This window comes from Haematobia irritans, chromosome 1 (assembly GCF_050003625.1).
Source record: "Haematobia irritans isolate KBUSLIRL chromosome 1, ASM5000362v1, whole genome shotgun sequence".
Lineage (NCBI taxonomy): Eukaryota > Metazoa > Arthropoda > Insecta > Diptera > Muscidae > Haematobia > Haematobia irritans.
This window is the reverse complement of record NC_134397.1, coordinates 186273233-186299105: the sequence shown is the minus strand read 5'-3', so window position 1 is coordinate 186299105 and position 25873 is coordinate 186273233. Positions and strand designations below refer to the sequence as shown.

The 25873-nt window shown below is 30.2% G+C and overlaps 1 protein-coding gene across 2 annotated transcripts in view; it reads left to right on the top strand.

Moving 5' to 3' along the window:
• speck overlaps positions 1 to 25873 on the top strand; it is a 220581-nt gene that overhangs the window by 173640 nt on the left and 21068 nt on the right. For both annotated transcript variants that reach the window (XM_075292323.1, XM_075292322.1), the window contains one exon: positions 9724 to 9903. In XM_075292323.1, the coding sequence (XP_075148438.1) occupies positions 9763 to 9903 (141 nt within the window). In that variant the 5' untranslated portion in view covers positions 9724 to 9762. The remainder of the gene's footprint in view (positions 1 to 9723; positions 9904 to 25873) is intronic.

The following is a 25873-nucleotide window of genomic DNA, read 5'->3' as shown; positions in this document are numbered from 1 at the left end:
ATATTTTAATATAGTAGTAGGTATTGTAGAAAATTTTTTCGGAATGTTCCGAACATTTTTGGAATATATGTAAAACAAGTATATACGGTCGTAAGTTCGGTCAGGCCGAATCTTATGTACCCTCCACCATGGATTGCGTAGAAAATTCTACTAAAGACGGTCATCCACAACTAAATTGCTTGGGTCGCCTAGGCCGATGGCAAAGGCATCTTAAAACTTCTTACCATCATCTTCTAAATTGTAAGTTAGTCCATGCGGGATATATAGTAGACAAAAGAAAGGTCGAGTAAATACGTATATATTCAGTTCTTGACCGATATATATAGGGAAGAAATAATTACGAACCGATATGAACTGCTGTGCGGTAATAATAGAACCAGAATTCAAATAAGGGGGTCGCTTTATATGGGGGCTATATACAATTATGAACACGAGTCTACCAAAAATGGCAGATTTTTTACTGTTTGGTAGAATTCTTGAAGTTTTGGAAGATTTTACAAAATATTCCTCTCCAACTGTGAAATGCTTCATAAATTTTCTATAGAAATAACATTTTGACAAACTTTTCTACAGAAATAAAATTCTGACAAAATTTTCTATAGAAATAAAATTTTGACAACATTTTCTATAGAAATAAATTTTTGACAAAATTTTGTATAGAAATTATATTTTGAAAAAATTTTCTATAGAAATTAAATGTTGGCAAAATTTTCTATAGAAATAAAAATTTGACAAAATTTTCTATAGAAATGAAATTTTGACAAAATTTTTGACAGAATTTTCTATTGAAATAAAACTTTGACAAAATTTTTAATAGAAATAAAATTCTGACAGAATTTTCTATTGAAATAAAATGTTGACAAAATTTTCTATAGAAATATAAAATTTTGACAAAATTTTCTATTGAAATAAAATGTTGACAACATTTTCTATGGTAATAAAATTTTGGTAGATTATTTAAATTTCCTAAAGACATAAAATATTGACAAAATTTTCTATAGTAATAAAATTTTGACAAAATTTTCTATAGAAATAAAATTTTAAATGCAGACAAAATTTTCTATAGAAATAAAATTTTGACAGATTTTTCTACTGAAATACAATTTTAACAAAATTTTCTATAGAAATAAAATTTTGACAGAATTTTCTATTGAAATAAAATTTTGACAAATTTTTCTATAGAAATATAAAATTTTGACAACATTTTCTATGGTAATAAAATTTTGGTAGATTATTTAAATTTCCTAAAGACATAAAATGTTGACAACATTTTCTATAGAAATAAAATTTTGACAAAATTTTCTATAGAAATAAAATTTTAAATGTAGACAAAATTTTCTATAGAAATAAAATTTTGACAAATTTTTCTATCGAAATAAAATTTTGACAGAATTTTCTATTGAAATAAAATTTTGACAAATTTTTCTATAGAAATATAAAATTTTGACAAAATTTTCTATTGCAATAAAATTTAGGTATATTATTTTTGGCACGAGTGGCAATCGTGATTTTTCTGTGATTGGGGATCGGTTTAGTTGGAGGCTATATATATATATATATAATATAGATCGATACGGACCAATTTTGGCATGGTTGATATCGGCCATACACTAGCGAAATGTAACAAATTTCAACCGGATCGGATGAATTTTGCTCTTTCAAGAGGCTCCGGAGGTCAAATCTGGAGATCAGTTTATATGGGGACTATATATAATTATGAACCGATATGGACCAATTTTTGCATGGTTGTTAGATAACTTATACTAACACCACGTACTAAGTTTCAACCGGATCCGATGAATTTTGTTCTTCCAAGAGGATCCGGAGGTCAAATCTGGGGATCGGTTTATATATAATATATATAATTATGGACCGATGTGGACCAGTTTTTGCATGGTTGTTAGAGACCATATACTAACACCAGATCGGATGAAATATCCATCTTAGAGGCTCCGCAAGCCAAATCTGGGGGTCCGTTTATATAGGGGCTATACATAAAAGTGAACCGATATGGCCTATTTGCCACACCATCCGACCTACATCAATAACAACTACTTGTGCCAAGTTTCAAGGCGATATCTTTTTTCGTTCGGAAGTTAGAGTGATTTCAACAGACAGACATGCTTAGATCGACTCAGAATTTCACCACGACCAGAATATATATACTTTATGGGATCCAATATTTCGATGTGTTACAAACGGAATGACCCCCCATCCTATGGTGGAGGTTATAAAAACTTTTTGGTGTTCGGTCGAAGCAGGGATTGAACCCACGATCCTCTGTATGCAATTCGGGCATGCTAACCATTGCTTCACGCTGGCCAAATAAATGTGTTTCTGTTAAATAAAGTTTATTTACATCGACTCGTGGGCGCCCAAAACTATGCTATATAAATATAACAGTTTGACTGATTGCGTTGATGGCTATAGCGATAATTGTCTGTTGATGACAATAACAGCTACGTAGCTCAGTGGATAGACTGTTAGCTTACAAACTGTTCGAGGCCCGAGGTCCGATTCTTCGCCCCGGCGAAAAGTAAAATTTAAAAAATGTATAAAATCGAATAATTTCTTCGACATTGTTTGTATTACAGAAAAAGGAGCTAAAAACAAAAAAATATTTCGTGGTAGTGAGAAAGATATGAGGAAAGATGCAATTAGCCAGAAAAGAAAAAAATTTTTCTTGAGTCTTTATGAAATTTTTACAACCTTTGAAGAATTAATGGTTATCACAAAAAGTATATAATTTTCTTTCTCTTTTCGAATATTTTGTTAATAGTCTATTAGACAATAACATTTCGATTAGTAAAATTTTCTTAATAAATATTATAAAAAAATAGAAAGTCGAATTTGAAGATTACAAAAGGTCGATTTCGATTTTTCGCTTTTTTTAGACCAAAATCGACATTTTCATTAAAAATCGATAAATCGATTTTGTAATATTTGTGTCAATTTACAAATATTGTAAAAATCGATTTTCGACTTTTGTATCCCCAAGCCACCACGTAATGTTTGTTCGGCCCAAAATGACCGTTGTGACATTTTACAGCCAAAATTTTCTCTATTTTAATTTGATGATAGGACATATTATTGCATTTTTCTGCCAACTTTATGTTTGGTCCTTTTTATTCCCTCCACCTTATACCCCACATATTATATATGTATTAATTTTATATATATATATATATATATATATATATATATATATATATATATATATATATATATATATATATATATATATATATATATATATATATATATATATATATATATATATATATATATATATATATATTGGGTCGTGGTGAAATTCTGAGTCGATCTAGCGATGTCTGTCTATCCGTATATTGAAATCACGATCTTTCCGAACGAAAGAAGCAATCGACTTTGCAACTTTTTACAAGTTTTTGTATTGATGTAGGTCGGATGGTATTGAAAACAGGCTATATCAGACCACAATAATCTATGTAGTTATATATAAGCCCCATATAAATCGATCCCCAGATTTGACTTCCGGAGCTCCTTGGAAGTGCCAATTTCATCTGATCCGGTTGGTTGAAGTTTGTTGTGTGATGTTAGTATATGTGTTTTAAAAGCCCTGCAATAATTGGTCCATACCGGTTAATCATTATATATAGTCCCCATATAAAACGACCTATGGCGGCTTAAGAAAAAGTGAATACAATTTTCGTTCTTCTCATAAAACAATTAAAAAATTTTTTCTGCGATACTTTCTCAATACTTTCTCTCTCAATACTTTCTGATTAAAAATCAAACTTTCACATAAATCGAAATTCCACTATTAGATCCCTATTCCATATCCGGAATTTTTCGCAACGCAATCCCAAATCACACATCTAAATCATTCGTAGTGCATTATTTGCACGTTTTAATGTCGAGCAAATATTTGCGTTGTTTTGCATTATTGGGGATATATTTTTCCAAGTAGAGCATTTTGTTTTCATATTATAGAATTTTGAAATGAACATGTTTTCATATATATGTATGTATGTATGTAGCACGTACATAGCCCCTTTTATATGCGTGCCTTCATTTCACCATCCAATGACTAATGACAAGGCAACGCCAATAATTTGCAAAGACTGATCTTCCTTCCTGTCTGATGTTTAATTGTGAAATATTAAAACATTGCAAATCGTAAATATTTACTTTACAGTTTTTGATGCAACCACATTCAATGTGTTGGAGAATGCGTAAAGCTGTAATTGCACTGATTACAATGGTTTTATGTTCTATCCAAGAGGTCATTGTACTGGCGTTGTATCCAATAAATGAAATTTTATTTTTTATGATGGGTATCATTGATGGGTTGCCAAATTGCCACTCTAAAAAAAACATTTTTTTTAATACGACAAAAAAAATCAAGCATCCTTCATTTTAGGACACTAAATTTAGAATACAATAAGAAACAAAATTAAAATAAAGGGTGATTTGTTAAGAGCTTGATAACTTTTTTTTTTAAAAAAACGCATAAAATTTGCAAAATCTCATCGGTTCTTTATTTGAAACGTTAGATTGGTCCGTGACATTTACTTTTTGAAGATAATTTCATTTAAATGTTGACCGCGGCTGCGTCTTAGGTGGTCCATTCGGAAAGTCCAATTTTGGGCAACTTTTTCGAGCATTTCGGCCGGAATAGCCCGAATTTCTTCGGAAATGTTGTCTTCCAAAGCTGGAATAGTTGCTGGCTTATTTCTGTAGACTTTAGACTTGACGTAGCCCCCGTAGCCCCAAAATAGTCTAAAGGCGTCAAATCGCATGATCTTGGTGGCCAACTTACCGGTCCATTTCTTGAGATGAATTGTTCTCCGAAGTTTTTACTCAAAATGGCCATAGAATCGCGAGCTGTGTGGCATGTAGCGCCATCTTGTTGAAACCACATGTCAACCAAGTTCAGTTCTTCCATTTTTGGCAACAAAAAGTTTGTTAGCATCGAACGATAGCGATCGCCATTCACCGTAACGTTGCGTCCAACAGCATCTTTGAAAAAAATACGGTCCAATGATTCCACCAGCGTACAAACCACACCAAACAGTGCATTTTTCGGGATGCATGGGCAGTTCTTGAACGGCTTCTGGTTGCTCTTCATTCCAAATGCTGCAATTTTGCTTATTTACGTAGCTATTCAACCAGAAATGAGCCTCATCGCTGAACAAAATTTGTCGATAAAAAAGCGGATTTTCTGCCAACTTTTCTAGGGCCCATTCACTGAAAATTCGACGTTGTGGCAGATCGTAAGTCTATTCATGATGAAATGTCAAAGCATACTGAGCATCTTTCTCTTTGACACCATGTCTGAAATCCCACGTGATCTGTCAAATACTAATGCATGAAAATCCTAACCTCAAAAGAATCACCCTTTAAATACACTTACCAAAAAAATAAAACTTGCAAAAAGAACATTGGGTATATTAGATTTGTGTCCTAATATAATATTATAGAACCTAGATTTAAAGATGGCTTCATCCCTAAACAAAATATTTTTGTGAAGAAGCTGTAACCTTTTGTTATACCCTAAACCATATAGTGGTCAGGGTATAATAACTTTGATCTGCCAAAAAATGTGCCTACCAGAAATATTGATTTTAGGTCCCATAAAATATATAACGATCGACTCAGAATAACCTCCTGAATCGATCTAGCCCTTGTTGTCCGTCCGTCTGTCCATATATTTGTTGTTCGCAGGATTCCAGTCGAAATTATTAATTTGGTATGATGAAATTTGGTATGTGGCGTTTTTTTTTGGCTCAAGGACGAACGCTATTGAATTTGGAACAAATCGGATCAAATTTAGATATAGCTCGCATATATATGTATCGCCCGATTTCGACCCATTGAGTCACATTGCACCTTTTTACTAACCGATCGTCGTCAAATTTGACACAAAGTAATATTTTTCATCACCCTTTAAGTCTGCAAAATTTCATTGAAATCGGTTCAGATTTAGATATAGATCCCATATATATGTCAAATTTGGCATAATCGGGCGTATGCCAAATTTGACCATAAAACCCTTATTTATTAAGCGATCGTATTCAAAGTTGGCTAGATCCAGTCACCTATAGAACTAACCGAATGTGCAAAATTTCATCGAAATCGATTCAGATTTAGATATAGCTCCCATGTATATGTATCGCCCGATTTTGCCATATATGGCCGTAAAACCCATATTTATCAACCGATCGTACTCAAAGTTGGCTAAATGTAATCTTCTATAGCACTAACTATATGTGAAAAATTTCATCGAAATCGGTTCAGATTTAGATATAGTTCACATATATATATTTATCGCCCGATTTTGAAAAATTTCCCCTAATAACCTTATTTTTGACCATAGAGGCTTCATTTATTAACTGATTATACTCAAATTTTGCATAAGATAACCTTATCAATCATAACTGCAAAATATTATACAAATTGGCTTAGATTTAGATATAGCTCCCATATATATGCATCGCTCGATTTTCCAAATTTGCCCATACTAACTCTCCAGGTATTACATCAAGTATAGCTTACTTTTCTTAACATACATGTTTTAAGTTCACTTAGACTATAGACAGTCCATTGTTATACCACAAGTGGTGAACTTCTCCTCTATTAATGAGTGCTGCCCGAGTCTTTGTTTATATCAATGACAGAGGATCATCTCATTTCTATAGCCGAGTTCGAATAGCGCTTCACATAGAAAAATATTTTCAAAATTTTATAAATTTATAGAAAATGTCAAAATTTCATTTCTATAGAAAATTTTATGAAAATGTTATTTCTCTACAAGATTTTTGAAAAATATTATTTCAATAAAAATTTTTTTTAAAATTTTATTCCTATAGAAAACTTTTTCAAAATTTTATTTTTTTGAAAATTTTGTTAAAATTTTGTTTTTCTATAGCCGAGTCCGAATATTCACATATTCGGACATAGAAAAATATTTTCAAAATTTTATAAATTAATAGAAAATGTCAAAATTTTATTGAAATGAAAATTTTATGAAAATGTTATTTCTCTAGAAAATTGTTGAGAAATATTATTTTAATAGATTTTTTTTTTTTTAAATTTTATTCCTATAGAAATTTTTTTCAAAATTTTATTTTTTTTTTTTTGAAAATTTTGTTAAAATTTTATTTCTATAGAAAATTTTGTTAGAATTTTTTTCTATATAAAATTTTGCCAAAATTTTATTTTTATAGAAAATTTTGTCAAAATTGTATTTTTATAGAAAATTTTGTCAAAATTGTATTTTTATAGAAAATTTTGTCAAAATTTCATTTCTATACAAATTTTTGTCAACATTTTATTTCTATATACAATTTTGTCAAACTTTTATTACTATTGAAAATTTTGTCAAAATTTTATTACTATTGAAATTTTGTCAAGATTTTATTTCTATATAAAATTTTGTCAAAATTTTATTTCAACAGCAAATTTTGTCAAAATTTTATTTCTAGAGAAAATTTTGTCAAAATTTTATTCCTAGAGAAAATTTGTCAAAACTTTATTTCTATAGAAAATTTTGTCGACATTTTATTTCTATTGCCGAAAAATAGCTTTGTCAAAATTTTATTTCTATAGAAAATTTTGTTAGAATTTTTTCTATATAAAATTTTGTCAAAATTTTATTTTTATAGAAAATTTTGTCAAAATTGTATTTTTACAGAAAATTTTGTCAAAATTTCATTTCTATACAAATTTTTGTATACATTTTATTTCTATATACAATTTTGTCAAACTTTTATTACTATTGAAAATTTTGTCAAAATTTTATTACTATTGAAATTTTGTCAAGATTTTATTTCTATACAAAATTTTGTCAAAATTTTATTTCTAGAAAAAATTTTGTCAAAATTTTATTCCTAGAGAAAATTTGTCAAAATTTTATTCCTAGAGAAAATTTATCAAAACTTTATTTCTATAGAAAGTTGCCGAAAAAATTCTTTGTCAATATTTTATTTTGATAGAAAATGTTAGCAAAATTTTATTTCTATAGAAAATGTTGTTAAATTTTATTTCTATAGAGCAAATTTTGTCAAAATTTTATTTCTAGAGAAAATTTTGTCAAAATTTTATTCCTAGAGAAAATTTGTCAAAACTTTATTTCTATAGAAAATTTTGTCAACATATTTATTTCTATTGCCGAAAAAAAAACTTTGTCAAAGTTTTATTTCTATAGAAAATTTTTGAAGTACCTCTTAGGTTGAAATAAATATTTTGCAAAATCTACCAAAACATCAAGAATCCTACCTATTTACCTAACAGTAAAAAATGTATTATATAATATCAGCTCATAATTATTTCTAGACTCTTCTATATAAATCGATAAAGAACTAAGGAGTCTTATATAGGTATTTAATATGCCCTTTTTATCTAACCTAGATACCATATCTATGTCTACATTCCAAAGTACGCTAAGTCTAAAAAGTGAATTTTACAGGAAACAAGTTCAAAGTTTTTTTTTAATTTCTCAAACCCCGTATATGATAGAAATTTCCTTATTTTCGGTCTTAAAATCATATTTTTTTATAATTTTTTTTGTAGTATTTACGAATTAAAAATAGTGATAATAGACATGGCTAAAAATGACTTGGACCAATTAAGACCGAACAAAGCTTTTTGCCCTTTTTGTATTGGATATTTTTTAAAACTTTAGTCACAGGCTATGTACAATATTAACCATAACTTTTGATAGAAATGTCCAATAAATTCGAACTTTTGACAGGATGCAATTCACATCAATCCGAATAAAAAACAGCGAACTCGAAAACATGCTAGGTCGACTTAGCGTACTCTGGAATGAGGGCATCGATATGGACTATCCTATTATTTAGAATACAATGTTATAAAGTAAAACTATACCTGGCCATCGGTAAATGCTACCACAACACAAATACTTCGATTGTGGATGACTGTCTTTAGCAGAACTTTATACATTATCTGGTCGAAGTTTGGGCCTTATATACTTTTTTTCATAAAGAAAAATTGGTAATAAAAAAAAGCCAAATGGCATGGCCTCAAATCCCAGGCTTCTTGTTTTTTTTTTTTTGATGTTTCAAAAAATCAAAAGCGAGTTTTCTAAGACTTATCCAAAAGAGCTTTACCGGAAGTGGAAAAAATTCGAATAGCATATTCTCCAAGATGTGCTTGAAAATAATTGTTTGTGGAAGAACTTCCAATTTTGTTTGCTGGCTTGTTGTAGAAGAAATGCACTTAATTCGTAGGGAAAATATGAACACGGATCACCGTCTTCGGAAATTTTAAACTCTATTTTATTTTCAAAAATTAATACGTCCCTATATATACTGAAAAAAAAAATATTGTCGTGATGTCCTTAAAATACGAAATAACATAAAATACCCATTTCTTTGATATAAAATATTTTCCTTATCCAAAAGTCTTTAATATTTTCAATGAAGGCGTCTTGTCCTTATAGTTAAGTGATTTGTATTAAAATTGGGTATCCTAACATAAAAGAAAAGAAAAATTCAGACAATTTCTTCAAAATTAATTAAATTATTTCAATATTTGTTGTTTTTTGTATCTTGACTACAAAACAAAAATGGATTCGTAAATAGGATATCTTTTTCAATACTTAGTTTAAAAGACATTTTTTACTTGAAGCATAGCACAATTTGACCTCTCAAATGAAAATAAAAAATACTCAAGTTAAAACATAATATATAATAAAATAAATTTACTTCTTTTTAGCTTTCGGATTTATATCCAATTGCGAGACTCTCACAAAAAATGGATACCGTTCTTAATGTCAACCAGAATCCAGCGTCTTCACAGCCACCTCAGACAAACGATGTTCCCTATACGGTAGAATATGTAACTGAAGAGGATGCGGAACCTGTTTTGCAAATGCTCAAAACATTCTTTTTTAAGGTAAGATCGTAACTATTATTAATGATTTAAAAAGGACAATACACGCAAAAAAATAATTCTTTCCTCCCAAACGAAATTTTAGACAAGCAAAGTTCGTTTCTCATTTGCTTTTCGCTGTAAGGAAGTGTATTTGGAAGAAAAGTATATACATTTTGTGATAAACGTTTATTCTTTTCCAGGATGTAAAAACAATTTCATAAAGACAAACTCAAAAAAAAAAAAACATTGTTTTCTTGCTAATTGCATTTTCCCTCACATCTTTCTAACATCCACGAAGTTTTTTAGTTCTTAACACCTTTTCCTGTAATACCAACAATATAGAAGGAATTATACGATTTTATAAATTTTTAAATTTTTTTTACCTTTCGCCTGGACGGAGAATCGAACCGCGGACAATGCACTTTGTAAGCCAACACACTAACCACTGAGCTACGTACCTGTTATGGTCACCAATAGATAAATGTCCATATAAGTTATATTTATATAGCATAGCTTGCGGCGCCCACGAACCTAATAAGCAAAGTTTATTTAACAGAAACAAACATTTAGTTTGGCACCGTGGAGCAGTGGTTGCTACGTCCGACTTGCATGCCAAGGGTCGTAGGTTCGATCCCTGCTTCGACCAAAGTATTTTTTTTTGTTTTTATATCCTCCACCATAGGATGGGGGTATATTAACTTTGTCATTCCGTTTGTAACACATCGAAATATTGCTCTAAGACCCCATAAAGTATATATATTCTGGGTCGTGGTGAAATTCTGAGTCGATCTGGGCATGTCCGTCCGTCCATCCGTCTGTTGAAATCACGCTAACTTCCGAACGAAACAAGCTATCGACTTGAAACTTGGCACAAGTAGTTGTTATTGATGTAGGTCGGATGGTATTGCAAATGGGCCATATCGGTTCACTTTTACGTATAGCCCCCATATAAACGGACACCCAAATTTGGCTTGCAGACCCTCTAAGAGAAGCAAATTTCATCCGATATATTAGTATATGGTCTCTAACAACCATACAAAAATTGGTCCACATCGGTCTATAATTATATATAGCCCCCATATAAACCGATCCCCCGATTTGGCTTTCGGAGCCTATAAGAGAAGCAAATTTCATCCGATCCGGCTGAAATTTGGTACATTGTGTTAGTATATGGTCTTTAACAACCATGCAAAAATTGGTCTATAGCGGTCCATAATTATATATAGCCCCCATATAAACCGATCCCCCGATTTGGTTTTCGGAGCTTATAAGAGAAGCAAATTTCATCCGATCCGGGTGAAATTTGGTACATTGTGTTAGTATATGGTCTCTAATGACCATGCAAAAATTGGTCCACATCGGTCCATAATTATATATAGCACACATATAAACCGATCGCCAGATTTGACTTCCGGAGCCTCTTGGAAGACCAAAATTCATATGATTCAGTTGATATTTGGTACGTGGTGTTAATATATGGCCTCAAACACCCATGCAAAAATTGGTCGAAATCGGTCCATAATTATATATAGCCCCCATATAAACCGATCCCCAGATTTGACCTCCGGAGCCCCTTGGAAGAGCAAAATTCATCCGATTCTGATGAAATTTGGTACGTGATGTTAGTATATGGTATCCAACAACCATGCAGGAATTGGTTCATATCAGTCCATAATTATATATAGCCCCCATATAAACCGATCGCCAGATTTGACCTCCGGTGCCTTGTGGAGAAGCAAAATTGATCCGATCTGGTTGAAATTTGGTACGTGGTGGTAGTATATGATATTTAACAACCATGCCAAAAGTGGTCCATATCAGTCCATAATCATATATAGCCCCCATATAAACCGATCCCGAGATTTGGTTTTGGAGCCTCTTGGAGGAGTAAATTTCCTCCGAGTCAGTTGAAATTTGGTACATTGTGCTAGTAAAGGGTGATTTGTTAAGAGCTTGATAAATTTTTTATTAAAAAAAACGCATAAAATTTGCAAAATCTCATCGGTTCTTTATTTGAAACGTTAGATTGGTCCATGACATTTACTTTTTGAAGATAATTTCATTTAAATGTTGACCGCGGCTGCGTCTTAGGTGGTCCATTCGGAAAGTCCAATTTTGGGCAACTTTTTCGAGCATTTCGGCCGGAATAGCCCGAATTTCTTCGGAAATGTTGTCTTCCAAAGCTGGAATAGTTGCTGGCTTATTTCTGTAGACTTTAGACTTGACGTAGCCCCACAAAAAATAGTCTAAAGGCGTCAAATCGCATGATCTTGGTGGCCAACTTACCGGTCCATTTCTTGAGATGAATTGTTCTCCGAAGTTTTCCCTCAAAATGGCCATAGAATCGCGAGCTGTGTGGCATGTAGCGCCATCTTGTTGAAACCACATGTCAACCAAGTTCAGTTCTTCCATTTTTGGCAACAAAAAGTTTGTTAGCATCGAACGATAGCGATCGCCATTCACCGTAACGTTGCGTCCAACAGCATCTTTGAAAAAATACGGTCCAATGATTCCACCAGCGTACAAACCACACCAAACAGTACATTTTTCGGGATGCATGGGCAGTTCTTGAACGGCTTCTGGTTGCTCTTCACTCCAAATGCGGCAATTTTGCTTATTTACGTAGCCATTCAACCAGAAATGAGCCTCATCGCTGAACAAAATTTGTCGATAAAAAAGCGGATTTTCTGCCAACTTTTCTAGGGCCCATTCACTGAAAATTCGACGTTGTGGCAGATCGTTCGGCTATTCATGATGAAATGTCAAAGCATACTGAGCATCTTTCTCTTTGACACCATGTCTGAAATCCCACGTGATCTGTCAAATACTAATGCATGAAAATCCTAACCTCAAAAGAATCACCCTTTATATGGCCGTTAACAACCATGCCTAACTAGGTCCATATCGGTCTATAGTTATATATAGCCTTCAGATAAATCGATCGCCAATCACACAAAAATTGGTCCATATCAAGATCATAATTGTATATAGCCCCCATATAAGCGACCCCCATATTTCTATTCTGGCTCCATACGTACCGTGCAAAAGTCCATATCGATTCGTAATTATTTGTAGACTTACATACCTTTTTGTCTAATATATACCACGTATGGACTAACTCACATTTTAGAAAACGATTTAAGATACCACAACCGAAGTAATTCGATTGTGTATAACAGTCTTTCGTAGAAGTTTCTACGCAATCCATGGTGGAGGGTACATAAGATCCGTTTGGAAAACGTGTACCGAAAACGTTTTTCTTTTGGTAGAGTTTTTTGAATTGCTTCAAAAATTTTAAACTTTTATCACCAAAAAAAAATCGTTTGTTACAAAATTTTTACTTTTTCAATAAAAAACAGTTGTTTTTGAAACAACCACACAGTCCATTTCGTTTATATCAAACACTGTTCTTTTCTGACTTTAGGTCTTTAATAAGACACATTTTACAGTTTAAAATTTTAATATACTACAATGTAATGTTGAACATTTTTTCGGAATCTTCCGAACATATCTGGAATATATGTAAAAAAAAACAGATATAAACGGCCGTAAGTTCGGCCAGGCCTAATCTTATGTACCCTCCACCATGGATTGCGTAGAAACTTCTACTAAAGACGGTCATCCACAATTAAAACTTTTTAACATCATCTTCTAAATTGTAAGTAAGTCCATGCGCGATATATAGTAGACAAAAGAAAGGTCGATTAAACACGTATATGTTCAGTTCTTGACCGGTACATATAGGGAAGAAATTGTTACGAACCGATATGAATTTTTGTGCGGTAATTATAGAGCCAGAAATGAAATATGTGGGTCGCTTTTTGTGGGGACTATATACAATTATGGACACGAGTCTACCAAAAATGACATATTTTTTACTATTTGGTAGATTGGTAGAATTTTTGATGTTTTGGAAGATTTTGCAAAATATCCTCTCCAACTATCAAATGCTTCATAAATTTTCTATAGAAATAAAATTTTCACAAAATTTTCTATAGAAAAAAAATTTTGATAAAATTTTCTATAGAAAAAAAAGTTTGACAAAATTTTGTATAGAAACTATATTTTGACAAAATTTTCTATAGAAATAAAATGTTATAACATTTTCCATAGAACATTTTGACAAAATTTTTTACGGCAATAAAATTTTGGCAGATTTTTTTGGCTCGATTGCCACCGTGATTTTTCTGTGATTGGCGATCGGTTTATTTGGGGGCTATATATAATTATGGACCGATGTGGACCAATTTTTGCATGGTTGTTAGAGACCATATACTAACACCATGTACCAAATTTCAGCCGGATCGGATGAAATTTGCTTCTCTTAGAGGCCTCCCAAGCCAAATCTGGGGATCGGTTTATATGAGGGCTATACGTAAAAGTGGACCGATATGGCCCATTTGCAATACCATCCGACCTACATCTATAACAACTACTTGTACCAAGTTTCAAGTCGATAGCTTGTTTCGTTCGGAAGTTAGCGTGATTTCAACAGACGGACGGACATGCTCAGATCGGCTCAGAATTTCACCACGACCCAGAATATATATATACTTTATGGGGTCTTAGAGCAATATTTCGATGTGTTACAAACGGAATGACAAAGTTAGTTGGAACCATAGGATGGGGGTATAAAAATAAAAAATAAAAATAAAAAATATATAAAAGTACTACAAATAATTTATTGCTTCAATTAAAAAATTGATTGAGGTTTGCGAACAAACTTAATGAAGTTTTTTATTGAAGTTAATAGAAAGTTAGTATGAATGACAATGATCAATTGAAAGAATGTTACCAAATTTTGTACTCTTGTCTTTTGAAAGTTGAGCTCTTTGGTCAATGTTATGGGTAGGTGCCGACCCTCTAGTCCCGCGAAACCGCATTTTTGGCTATTAATCAAAATCATTAAATGAATACCAAAATTACTATTCAATCAATTGTTGTCTATAATCCTAAAATAAATAAATAATTAATTAATCAATATATCCCTTAAATATTTTTCAATAAAAAAAAAACAACTAACCTTGAACTTTGAAAGTGTTCATAAATGAGATGCCGCCTCTAAAATTTCCATCGTCACTCTATCTATGGCATTATTGGAAAAATTTGTGCAATATTTCGCATATTCCTTAGAAAGTAAAATATAAAACATTTGGTACACATATGGATGAGAATAGAATAGGATGGACAGACTGACAGACATGAAATTCATATAAAATTTTAGTATCAATTAATATGCAATAATAACCGAAACACACACACACACACACCGAATTTCTCACCATTAACATTTCATACCAAGAATGGAATGCCAAAGTACGTACGCTCGCGATTATTTGAAGTAAACAAAATGCCAAGTGAAAATTTTGCAATAATAATTTGTTCAATAATTTCCTTTTTATGGCACTTTGCCTTGTTTATATAAACTTAGCACACGTAGTCATTACCGATATAAAGACACTGAAGAAAACGTTTCCGTACGGCCGACAAATCTATGGAGATAGACAATATTACAATGAAGACATTTTACTGTTGATGGTATCCTCTAGATCCGATTTGTTCTCGTTAACCGTACGCCATTACTCCTTTATCCAATATAAAGACACTGAGAGAAACGTTTCCGTATCGCCGGCAATATAACAATATAACAATAGTTTGGATCCCCAATTTGTGATCCGGAAGTAGTGCAAACTGGGATCATCTCGAATGAATTTTACATGGGATGGAAGTACTCCATTTTTAGATCCTTTGCATTGCTTTATAAGTTATGCCTTGGAAGTTCATTTGAATGAAGAAATTAAAAAAAAAAAAAAAAACTAAAAACTAATTTTTTATTTCCAATTTCACTTTTCATTTTTGTCAGTATTTTTTGTTACACTCTTATTTTCTTAACAGGTTGGCTGATAAGTCCCCAGTCTAACAAAGAAAAAGAAATTTTTTTGTCAAAATTCATTTTTATTATTCAACATAGTTCCCTTCAGGAGTGATACAACGATTATAACGACATTCCAATTCTTTGATACCATTTTGGTAGTACTCCTTCGGTTTTGCCTCAAAATAGGCCTCAGTTTCGGCGATCACCTCTTCATTGCAGCCAAATTTTTTCCCTGCGAGCATCCTTTTGAGGTCTGAGAACAAGAAAAAGTCGCTGGAGGCCAGATCTGGAGAATGCGGTGGGTGGGGGAGCAATTCGAAGCCCAATTCATGAATTTTTGCCATCGTTCTCAATGACTTGTGGCACGGTGCGTTGTCTTGGTGGAACAACACTTTTTTTCTTCTTCATATGGGGCCGTTTTGCCGCGATTTCGACCTTCAAATGCTCTAATAACGCCCTTTAATAGTCACCGTTGATGGTTTTTTCCTTCTCAAGATAATCGATAAAAATTATTCAATGCGCATCCCAAAAAACAGAGGCCACTACTTTGCCAGCGGACTTTTGATTCTTTCCATGCTTCGGAGACGGTTCACCGGTCGCTGTCCACTCAGCCGACTGTCGATTGGACTCAGGAGTGTAGTGATGGAGCCATGTTTCATCCATTGTCACATATCGACGGAAAAACTCGGGTGTATTACGAGTTAACTGCAACCACCGCTCAGAATCATCAACACGTTGTTGTTTTTGGTCAAATGTGAGCTCGCGCGGCACCCATTTTGCACAGAGCTTCCGCATATCCAAATATTGATGAATGATATGACCAACACGTTCCTTTGATATCTTTAAGGCCTCTGCTATCTCGATCAACTTCATTTTACGGTCATTCAAAATAATTTTGTGGATTTTTTTGATGGTTTCCTCTTTCGGGCGTCCACTGCGTTCACCGTCCTCCGTGCTCGGTGAAATGACATGATTTTTTTAACAATAACAAAAGTTGCTTCACAAAAGACGCCCTATCTCACAAACTAATTGACTTACAGACGTCAAATTTTGACAGGAATCATTTGAAGGTTGGTACTATATAAAAATAATATGCATTCAATACTAGCGACGCCATCTATGTGTCAGACCTGGGACTTATCAGCCAACCTGTTATTATCTAATTTTTGAACCTGTTGGCACCATAAGAGAACGCGTTAGCACACTCAGCCACAAACGCCATTGAACTCGAAACGTCTATTCAAATGTTTGTGATATGAACCTAATATGACACCACGGCATAACATTCTAACTACTTCCTGAAATGTTCTTTATTATTATGAATGAAAAAATAAAGAACGCTGTCACGAGCGGGAAATTTTTTATTAAATATTTTTTGTTATACATTGTTTTTATATTGTTTTTTTTCGGCATATATTATTGTAAATTTTTTTTTCATTAAAAAACCAACAAAAAAATTAAAAATCGTAATTTACAAAACCTTCTCAAAAGAGCTTCCTTGGAAGTGAAAAAGTCAAATGGCACAGGCTCAAATCCCAGCGGGGATGCATTTTTTAGTATTATTTTTTTACATTTTTATTGACTTTCTTTTTGGCGAAATTTAAGTGTCCAAAACTTAACTTTCCAGTTAAAACGGCCTAATTGCGTACTTTCTAAGAATTTTCTTTTTTGGGAGCCACCGTGGTACAATGGTTAGCATGCCCGCCTTGCATACACAAGGTCGTGGGTTCGATTCCTGCTTCGACCGAACACCAAAAAGTTTTTCAGCGGTGGATTATCCCACCTCAGTAATGCTGGTGTCATTTTTGAGGGTTTCAAAGCTTCTCTAAGTGGTTTCACTGCAATGTGGAACGCCGTTCGGACTCGGCTATAAAAAGGAGGTCCCTTGTCATTGAGCTTAACATGGAATCGGGCAGCACTCAGTGATAAGAGAGAAGTTCACCAATGTGGTATCACAATGGACTGAATAGTCTATGTGAGCCTGATACATCGGGCTGCCACCTAACCTAACCTAAGACTTTTCCAAAAGTACTGCATTGGAAGTGGAAAAAATCGATAGGGCATCACGGGATGCGCTTTATAAGAAATTTTTGTCGGCTTGTCCAAAGGGCTGCATCGGAAGCGGAAAAAATTGATGGGGGATTCCGTGATACGCTTTAAAAGAAATGTTTGTCGAACAACTTCCAATTTTTTTGCTGGGTAGCTATTCTCCTCAAATTGGGACATTTTCGTCTCCAAAAACCTCAGTTTAAAATAAAATTCCTCACCAAAACCCTCAATAAATTGTTGACAAGTGCTTATGAAAAAAATAAAGAAATAGTTTCTGTTGTAGAAAATCAGTAATAATTAAAACATTTAAAATATATAACATCTTTGTCATATCAGCTTGCGAGACGGAATAAAATCAGGATTACGAACAACAAATCCAGACAAGCTGTACACGATTATAAATTAACTCTTAGGCCCCCAAAATAAAATCCTGTGCTCGTCTCTAGTCCAAATGCTCCATTTGCACCCTTTTGTGCAAATATAGAAATAAACAGAATTTCATGAATACTAATACCTCAAACTTTATTTATATACTGAACCGATTTCGAAAAAAATCCCCACTAATATCCCAAAATTTATGGAAATTCCCCACCGAAAAAGATATTCCCAATTTGGGAGAAAACACCCAATGCTGGTAACACTGCTGGCGGCAGATATACCTTGAGTACCTTTTATATTGGTAGTAAATGTTCACGATTTCTGATATTCAGGAAAAGGCAAGTCCACCAGTATCTCAAACTTATCCTTACTAAACGTTGTCCAAATTCCCCCTGGACTTTGCTACAGAATATTCTCATACGACATAACTCCATAGACCACCATGTCGACCAAGTTTTTATCCTGGTAAGCTGTTTTCAGGAAAAAAATCGTTAACAATTGGTTACACTGCTTGTTCGATGTGATACCAAAACAGGGATCATCAGTGAATAAATTCCTATAATTCTTCAAATCTGCTTTTCTAACATTCGATATAAAATGTCAACATGATCATGTCTTAGACCACTATTTCGATGCACTACCAAAATCATGACAAAGTTTGTATATCTCCATATCCTGAAAGCTATAAAAATCTTTCCTGTGTGGTTCTTGTAACAATGAATCGATATTTCCAAAATCACTTTATCAAATAAATATGTCTACATTTCACGATATACGATGTTTCCTCTTTGTTATACGCTCCTCTGCTTTTGTATTATTGTTTTTTTCTGTTTAAACTAAATATGAATAATTAGTTTCTTTGTTTTTATTTTCCTACAAAAAAATCATAACCCGTAGAGTACGTAAGAAAGTGCGCCTTTTTTGAAATGTAAATATTTTTACTAATTTAATTTGTTTATATAAAATACGAGTGTGCAGGCATAAAACAAACAAACCGAATTTTCGCACCAAAATTAATGGTCAATTTTTTTGCTTGAAATTACCTCCAATGAATTCCGCACATTGATCCATGCAAATGATGTTGTTCATGGATATGGTCTTGTGGAAGTTGTGGTGTACGAACAAACAGGTGCTTCATCTGGTGCGTGCCATTCATTGACGTTTAAAACACGCATACCTTGGGATGTAACGAAAATCATTGGACTTAAATACATAGAAAATGTCTATGGATTTTGTTTTCCACAGACAAAATTTCTATGGAATTCTCTATAGAGACAATTTTATGGAAGAGATTTATATGAAATGAAATGTTATCTATAAAGACAAAATTTCTTTGAAATTATCTCTAAAGACAAAATTTTTAGAAATTTTTCTCTAAAGACAAAATCTCTATGAATTTTTTTAATGATAACATTTGCATGAAATTTTCTTTAAATACAAAATTTATAGGAACTTTTCTATAAAGACAAAATTTCTAGGAAATTTTCTTTAAAGGCAAAATTTCTATGAAACCGTCTCTAAAGACATTTCTATGAAATTTTTCTAAAGACAAAATTTGTGGGAAATTTTTCTAAATACAACATTTGTGGGAAATTTTCTCTAAAGACAAAATTTCTATGAAATTTTCTTTAAAGACAAAATTCTATGAAATTTTCTCTAAAGACAAAATTTCTATGAAATTTCTCCAAAGACAAAATTTCTATGATAATTTCTCGAAAGACAAAATTTTTATGAAATTTTCTTTACAGACAAAATTTTTATGAAATTTTCTCTACAGACAACATTTTTATGAAATTTTCTCTAAAGTCTAAATTTCTATGAAATTTTCTCTAAAGACAAAATTTCTATGAAATTTTCTATTTCTATTTTTATAAAGACAAAATTTCTATGAAATTTTCTATAAAGACAAAATTTCTATGAAATTTTATCTAAAGACAAAATTTTTATGACATTTTCTCTAAAGACAAAATTTCTATAAAGACAAAATTTCTATGAAATTTTCTATAAAGACAAATTTTCTACGAAAATTTCTCTAAAGACAAAAGTTCTATGAAATTTTCTCCAAAGACAAAATTTCTAGGAAATTTGCTCTAAGGGCAAATGAAATTTTGCCTTAGAAATTTTCTCTAACGACAAAATTTCTATCAAATTTTCTATAAAGATAAAATTTTCATGAAATTTTCTATAAAGACAAAATTTTCTATGATTTCTATGAAATTTTCTCTAAAGACAAAAATTTCTATGAAATTTTCTATAAAGACGAAATTTCTATGAAATTTTCTATAATTTCTCAAATACAAAATTTCTATGAAATTTTCTCTAACGACAAAATTTCTATGAAATTTTCTATAAAGACAAAAATTCTATGAAATTTTCTCTAAAAACAAATTTTTTATGAAATTTTCTCAAAAGACCAAATTTTTATGAAATTTTCTCTAAAGGCAAATTTTTTATGAAATTTTCTCTAAGGACAAAATTTCTATGAAATTTTCTCTAAAGACTAAATTTCTATGAAATTTTCTCTAAAGACAAAATTTCATTGAAATTTTCTTTACCGACAAAATTTCTAGGAAATTTTCTCTAAAGACAAAATTTCTTTGAAATTTCTCTAAAGATAAAATTTCTAGAAATTTTTCTCTAAAGACAAAATTTCTAGGAAATTTGCTCTAAGGCCAAAATTGCTAAGAAATTTTCTATAAAGGCAAAATTTCTATAACATTTTCTCTAAAGACAACATTTGTATGAAATTTTCTCTTAAGACAAAATTTCTTTGAAATTTTCTCTTATGAAAAAATTTCTATGAAATTTTCTATAAAGACAAAATTTTTATGAAATTTTCTCTAAAGACAAAATTTTCTATGAAAATTTCTCTAAAGACAAAATTTCTGAGAAATTTTCTCTAAAGGCAAAACTTCTATGAAATTTTCTCTTAAGGCAAAATGTCTATGAAATTTTCTCTAAAGACAAAATTTCTATGAGATTTTCTCTAAAGACAAAATTTCTATGAAATTTTCTCTAAAGACAAAATTTCTTTAAAATTTTCTCTAAAGGTGAGTATTAAGTTCGAGTTTAGCCGCTAAAATCGCTAAAGTGAAAACTAAATCAGTAAGAAAAATGCATGAAATTCTACGTATTTGTTGCAAATTTTATTAGAACTTGATGGGGAATAGCCCAGAGCAAATTTTCACAAAGTTTGTATTCCTTAAAATGGATTATTAAAGAAAAGTAATCCTGAAAAAATGACGTTTTTAGCGGCTAAACTCGAACTTTATACCCACCTTAAAGACAAAATTTTTATGAAATTTTCTCTTAAGACAAAATTTCTATGAAATTTTTTATAAAGACAAAATTTTTATGAAATTTTCTCTAAAGGCAAAATTTTCTATGAAATTTTCTCTAAAGACAAAATTTTCTATGAAAATTTTTCTAAAGACAAAATTTTTATGAAATTTTCTCTAAGTACAAAATTTCTGGGAAATTTTCTGTAAAGACAAAATTTTTATGAAATTTTCTCTAAAGACAAAATTTTTATGAAATTTTCTCTAAAGACAAAATTTTTATGAAATTTTCTTTACAGACAAAATTTTTATGAAATTTTCTCTAAAGACAAACATTCTATGAAATTTTCTCCAAAGACAAAATTTCTATGAAATTTTCTCTAAAGACAAAATTTCTATGAAATTTTCTCTTAAGGCAAAATTTCTATGAAGTTTTCTCTAGAGACAAAATTTCTATGACATTTTCTCTAAAGACAAAATTTCTATGATAATTTCTCGAAAGACAAAATTTTTATGATATTTTCTTTACAGACAACATTTTTATGAAATTTTCTCTAAAGACAAACTTTCTATGAAATTTTCTCTACAGACAAAAGTTATATGAAATATTCTCTTAAGACAAAATTTCTATGAAATTTTCTCTAAAGACAAAATTTCATTGAATTTTTCTTTGAAGACAAAATGTTTATGTAAAATTTCTCAAAGACAAAATTTCTATGTAAAATTTTTCAAAGATAAAATTTCTATAAAATTTTCTCTAAAGACAAAATTTCTAAAAAGTTTTCTCTAAAGACAAAATTTTTATGAATTTTTCTCTAAGAACAAAATTTTTATTAAATTTTCTCTAAAGACAAAATTTTTATGAAATTTTCTCTAAAGACAAAATTTTTATGAAATTTTCTCTAAAGATAATATTTTTATGAAATTTTCTGTAAAGACAAAATTTCTATGCAATTTTCTCTAAAGACAAAATTTCTATGATAATTTCTCGAAAGACAAAATTTTTATGAAATTTTCTTTACAGACAAAATTTTATATGAAATTTTCTCTAAAAACAAAATTTCTATGAAATTTTATCTAAGGACAAAATTTTTATGACATTTTCTCTAAAGACAAAATTTCTATAAAATTTTCTCTAATGACAAAATTTCTATGAAATTTTCTATAAAGACAAATTTTCTACGAAAATTTCTCTAAAGACAAAAGTTCTATGAAATTTTCTCCAAAGACAAAATTTCTAGGAAATTTGCTCTAAGGCCAAAATTTTTAAGAAATTTGCTCTAAGGCCTAAATTGCTAAGAAATTTTCTATAAAGGCAATATTTCTATGAAATTTTCTCTAAAGACAAAATTTCTATAACATTTTCTCTAAAGACAACATTTGTATGAAATTTTCTCTTAAGACAAAATTTCTTTGAAATTTTCTCTAAAGACAAAATTTCTTTAAAATTTTCTCTAAAGGCAAAATTTCTATGAAATTTTCTCCAACGACACAGTTTCTATGAAATTTTCTCAAAAGACAACATTTGTATGAAATTTTCTCTTAAGACAAAATTTCTATGAAATTTTCTGAAATTTTTATGAAATTTTCTCTAAAGGCAAAATTTCTATGAAATTTTCTCTAAAGACAAAATTTCATTGAAATTTTCTTTAACGACAAAATTTCTAGGAAATTTTCTCTGAAGACAAAATTTCTTTGAAATTTTTCTAAAGATAAAATTTCTAGAAATTTTTCTCTAAAGACAAAATTTCTAGGAAATTTGCTCTAAGGCCAAAATTTCTAAGAAATTTTCTATTAAGACAAAATTTCTATGAAATTTTCTCTAACGACAAAGTTTCTATAAAATTTTCTCTAACGACAAAGTTTCTATAAAATTTTCTCTAAAGACAAAATTTTTATGAAATTTTCTCTTAAGACAAAATTTCTGGGAAATTTTCTCTAAATAAAAAATGTCTGGGAAATTTTCTCTAAAGACAAAATTTCTAGGAAATTTTCTCTAAAGACAAAATTTCTATGAAATTTTCTTTAAAGAAAACATTTATATGAAATTTTCTATAAATACAAAATTTCTATGAAATTTTCTCTAAAGGCTAAATTTCTATGAAATTTTCTCTAAAGGCTAAATTTCTATGAAATTTTCTCAAAAGGCAAAATTTTTATGAAATTTTCTTTAAAAACTAAATTTCTGTAAATTTTCTGTAAAGACAAAATTTCATTGAAATTTTCTTTAACGATAAAATTTCTAGGAAATTTTCTCTAAAATAAAATGTCTTTGAAATATCTCTAAAGATAAAATTTCTAGAAATTTTTCTCTAAAGACAAAGTTTCTATGAAATTTTCTCTAAAGACAAAATTTCTATGAAATTTTCTCTAAAGACAAAATTTCTATGAAATTTTCTCTAAAGACAAAATTTCTATGAAATTTTCTCTAACGACAAAATTTCTATGAAATTTTCTCTAAAGACAAAGTTTCTATAAAATTTTCTCTAAAGACAAAATTTCTAGGAAATTTTCTTTAAAGACACAATTTCTATGTAAAATTTCTCAAAGAAAAAAATTCTATAAAATTTTCTCAAAGACAAAATTTCAATAAAAACTTCTTTAAAGACAAAATTTCTATAAAATTTTCTTAAAGACAAAATTTCTATAAATTTTTTTCAAAGACAAAATTTCTATAAAATTTTCTATAAAGACAAAATTTTCTATGAAATTTTCTCTAAAAGCAAATTTTCTATGGAATTTTCTCCAAAGCAAAATTTCTATGAATATTTTTCTAAAGACAAAATTTCTATGAAATTTTCTCTAAAGACAAAATTTTTATGAAAATTTCTCTAATGAGATGGTTTTGTACAAATATTGAAGATTGAGCAACAAAGTTTACAATTCATCCCAATATCCAACATGTCTAGTTTAACAAATAGATTTGGATTTGAGCCAGAATTTTGTATGATCTGGACAAATAAATTATTGCGATTTAAATAATTGTTTATTTAGAGTTAAAATTGGATTAGTATGCTATTCTTTTATTTGACAAAGATAGCTATAAATGCATAGTAATTGTAGCATGAATAATTAATAGATACATTTTGGCCATTTAGATTAAATTATTTTTCTTGCGAAAATATTTATCGAAGTATTTGTTATATTTAAATAAATAACATTTGTTTAAAATAAAGAACAAAATCATTGGCGCCAAATCATGACCATTTTAGCCATACTGTAGTTCATTCTTACTATTTTTCATTTGGATGTGGAAAATTAAAAAAAAAAATAATAAAAATTAACTACAAAAATAATTTGTTTGCAATAAAAATATTACTTTTCTGGGTGGGAATAGCCGCTAGCTGTCATAACATATATCGAAAATCATTATTTTTATCACAATATTGGCAATAAAACCTATATTTTCCTTCGATGCATTTACATAGCAAAATGTCATAAGATTCCCCAGCAAGAAATTTTCTTAGTAATTATTTAATAAATGTAAACGCTTGTGCGAAGTGTTAACGTATGTCTGAAGTCAATCTGTTGGTCATTCATTATATCCACATTAATATTAAATTATTTTAATTGATCGCTCAATTACTAAAATTACAAAATTATTTTATGCATTTATAAATGAATATATTAGAATTATTACGAAGATTATAGAACGTAGTCAGAAAAATTTAATTGAAATCTCGTATAATAATATTAAATAATAAAACTTAGGAGCAATAGGTGAAAAGCAAATACAAAACGAATATAAGTTTAGCACTCGGTAATGGAAGGTGAAATGTAGGACCTTTGTATAAGAGATTTGATTTCATTTTATGGAAGATATTCTCTCAAGATACATTAGCCCAATATACTTCCTAAATTACGACAGAGCGTATTATAAAATTATCAAAATTTTAGAATAAATTTTCTTATTTCCATTTCAGCACGAAACATAGAAATGCATTCGAAATTCATATTGATTTCCTATGGAAGTGTTTCTATTCCGTAAAATTTACATACAATGGGAATTTTAATAGCATCAACACTTTTTCTACAATACCTTCAATAATTGGAAGAAAACGTGATACTGTCCCAGCGAACACTTTTCATTTATTTAGAAATTCGTGAACATGACCAAGCAATATTATTTACGATTGTATTGATTATCTTTGCAGATATTAAGTCATTAATTACTATAGACATTATCTAATAGCAATTAAAATACATATCGTAATACAATAATAAATGTAATTCACTTAAGCTACATATTAGATTGTAATACAAATAATTACACTAGAAACAAAAACTTTGGAAAGTTGAGAATCTAATAGAAATTTTATGAGTGAATTTAATACACTGATACGAGGATTGGCTTTTATATTTCGGGATTAGAGAACAAAACTAAATATTAATCATACAACTTAAATCAATT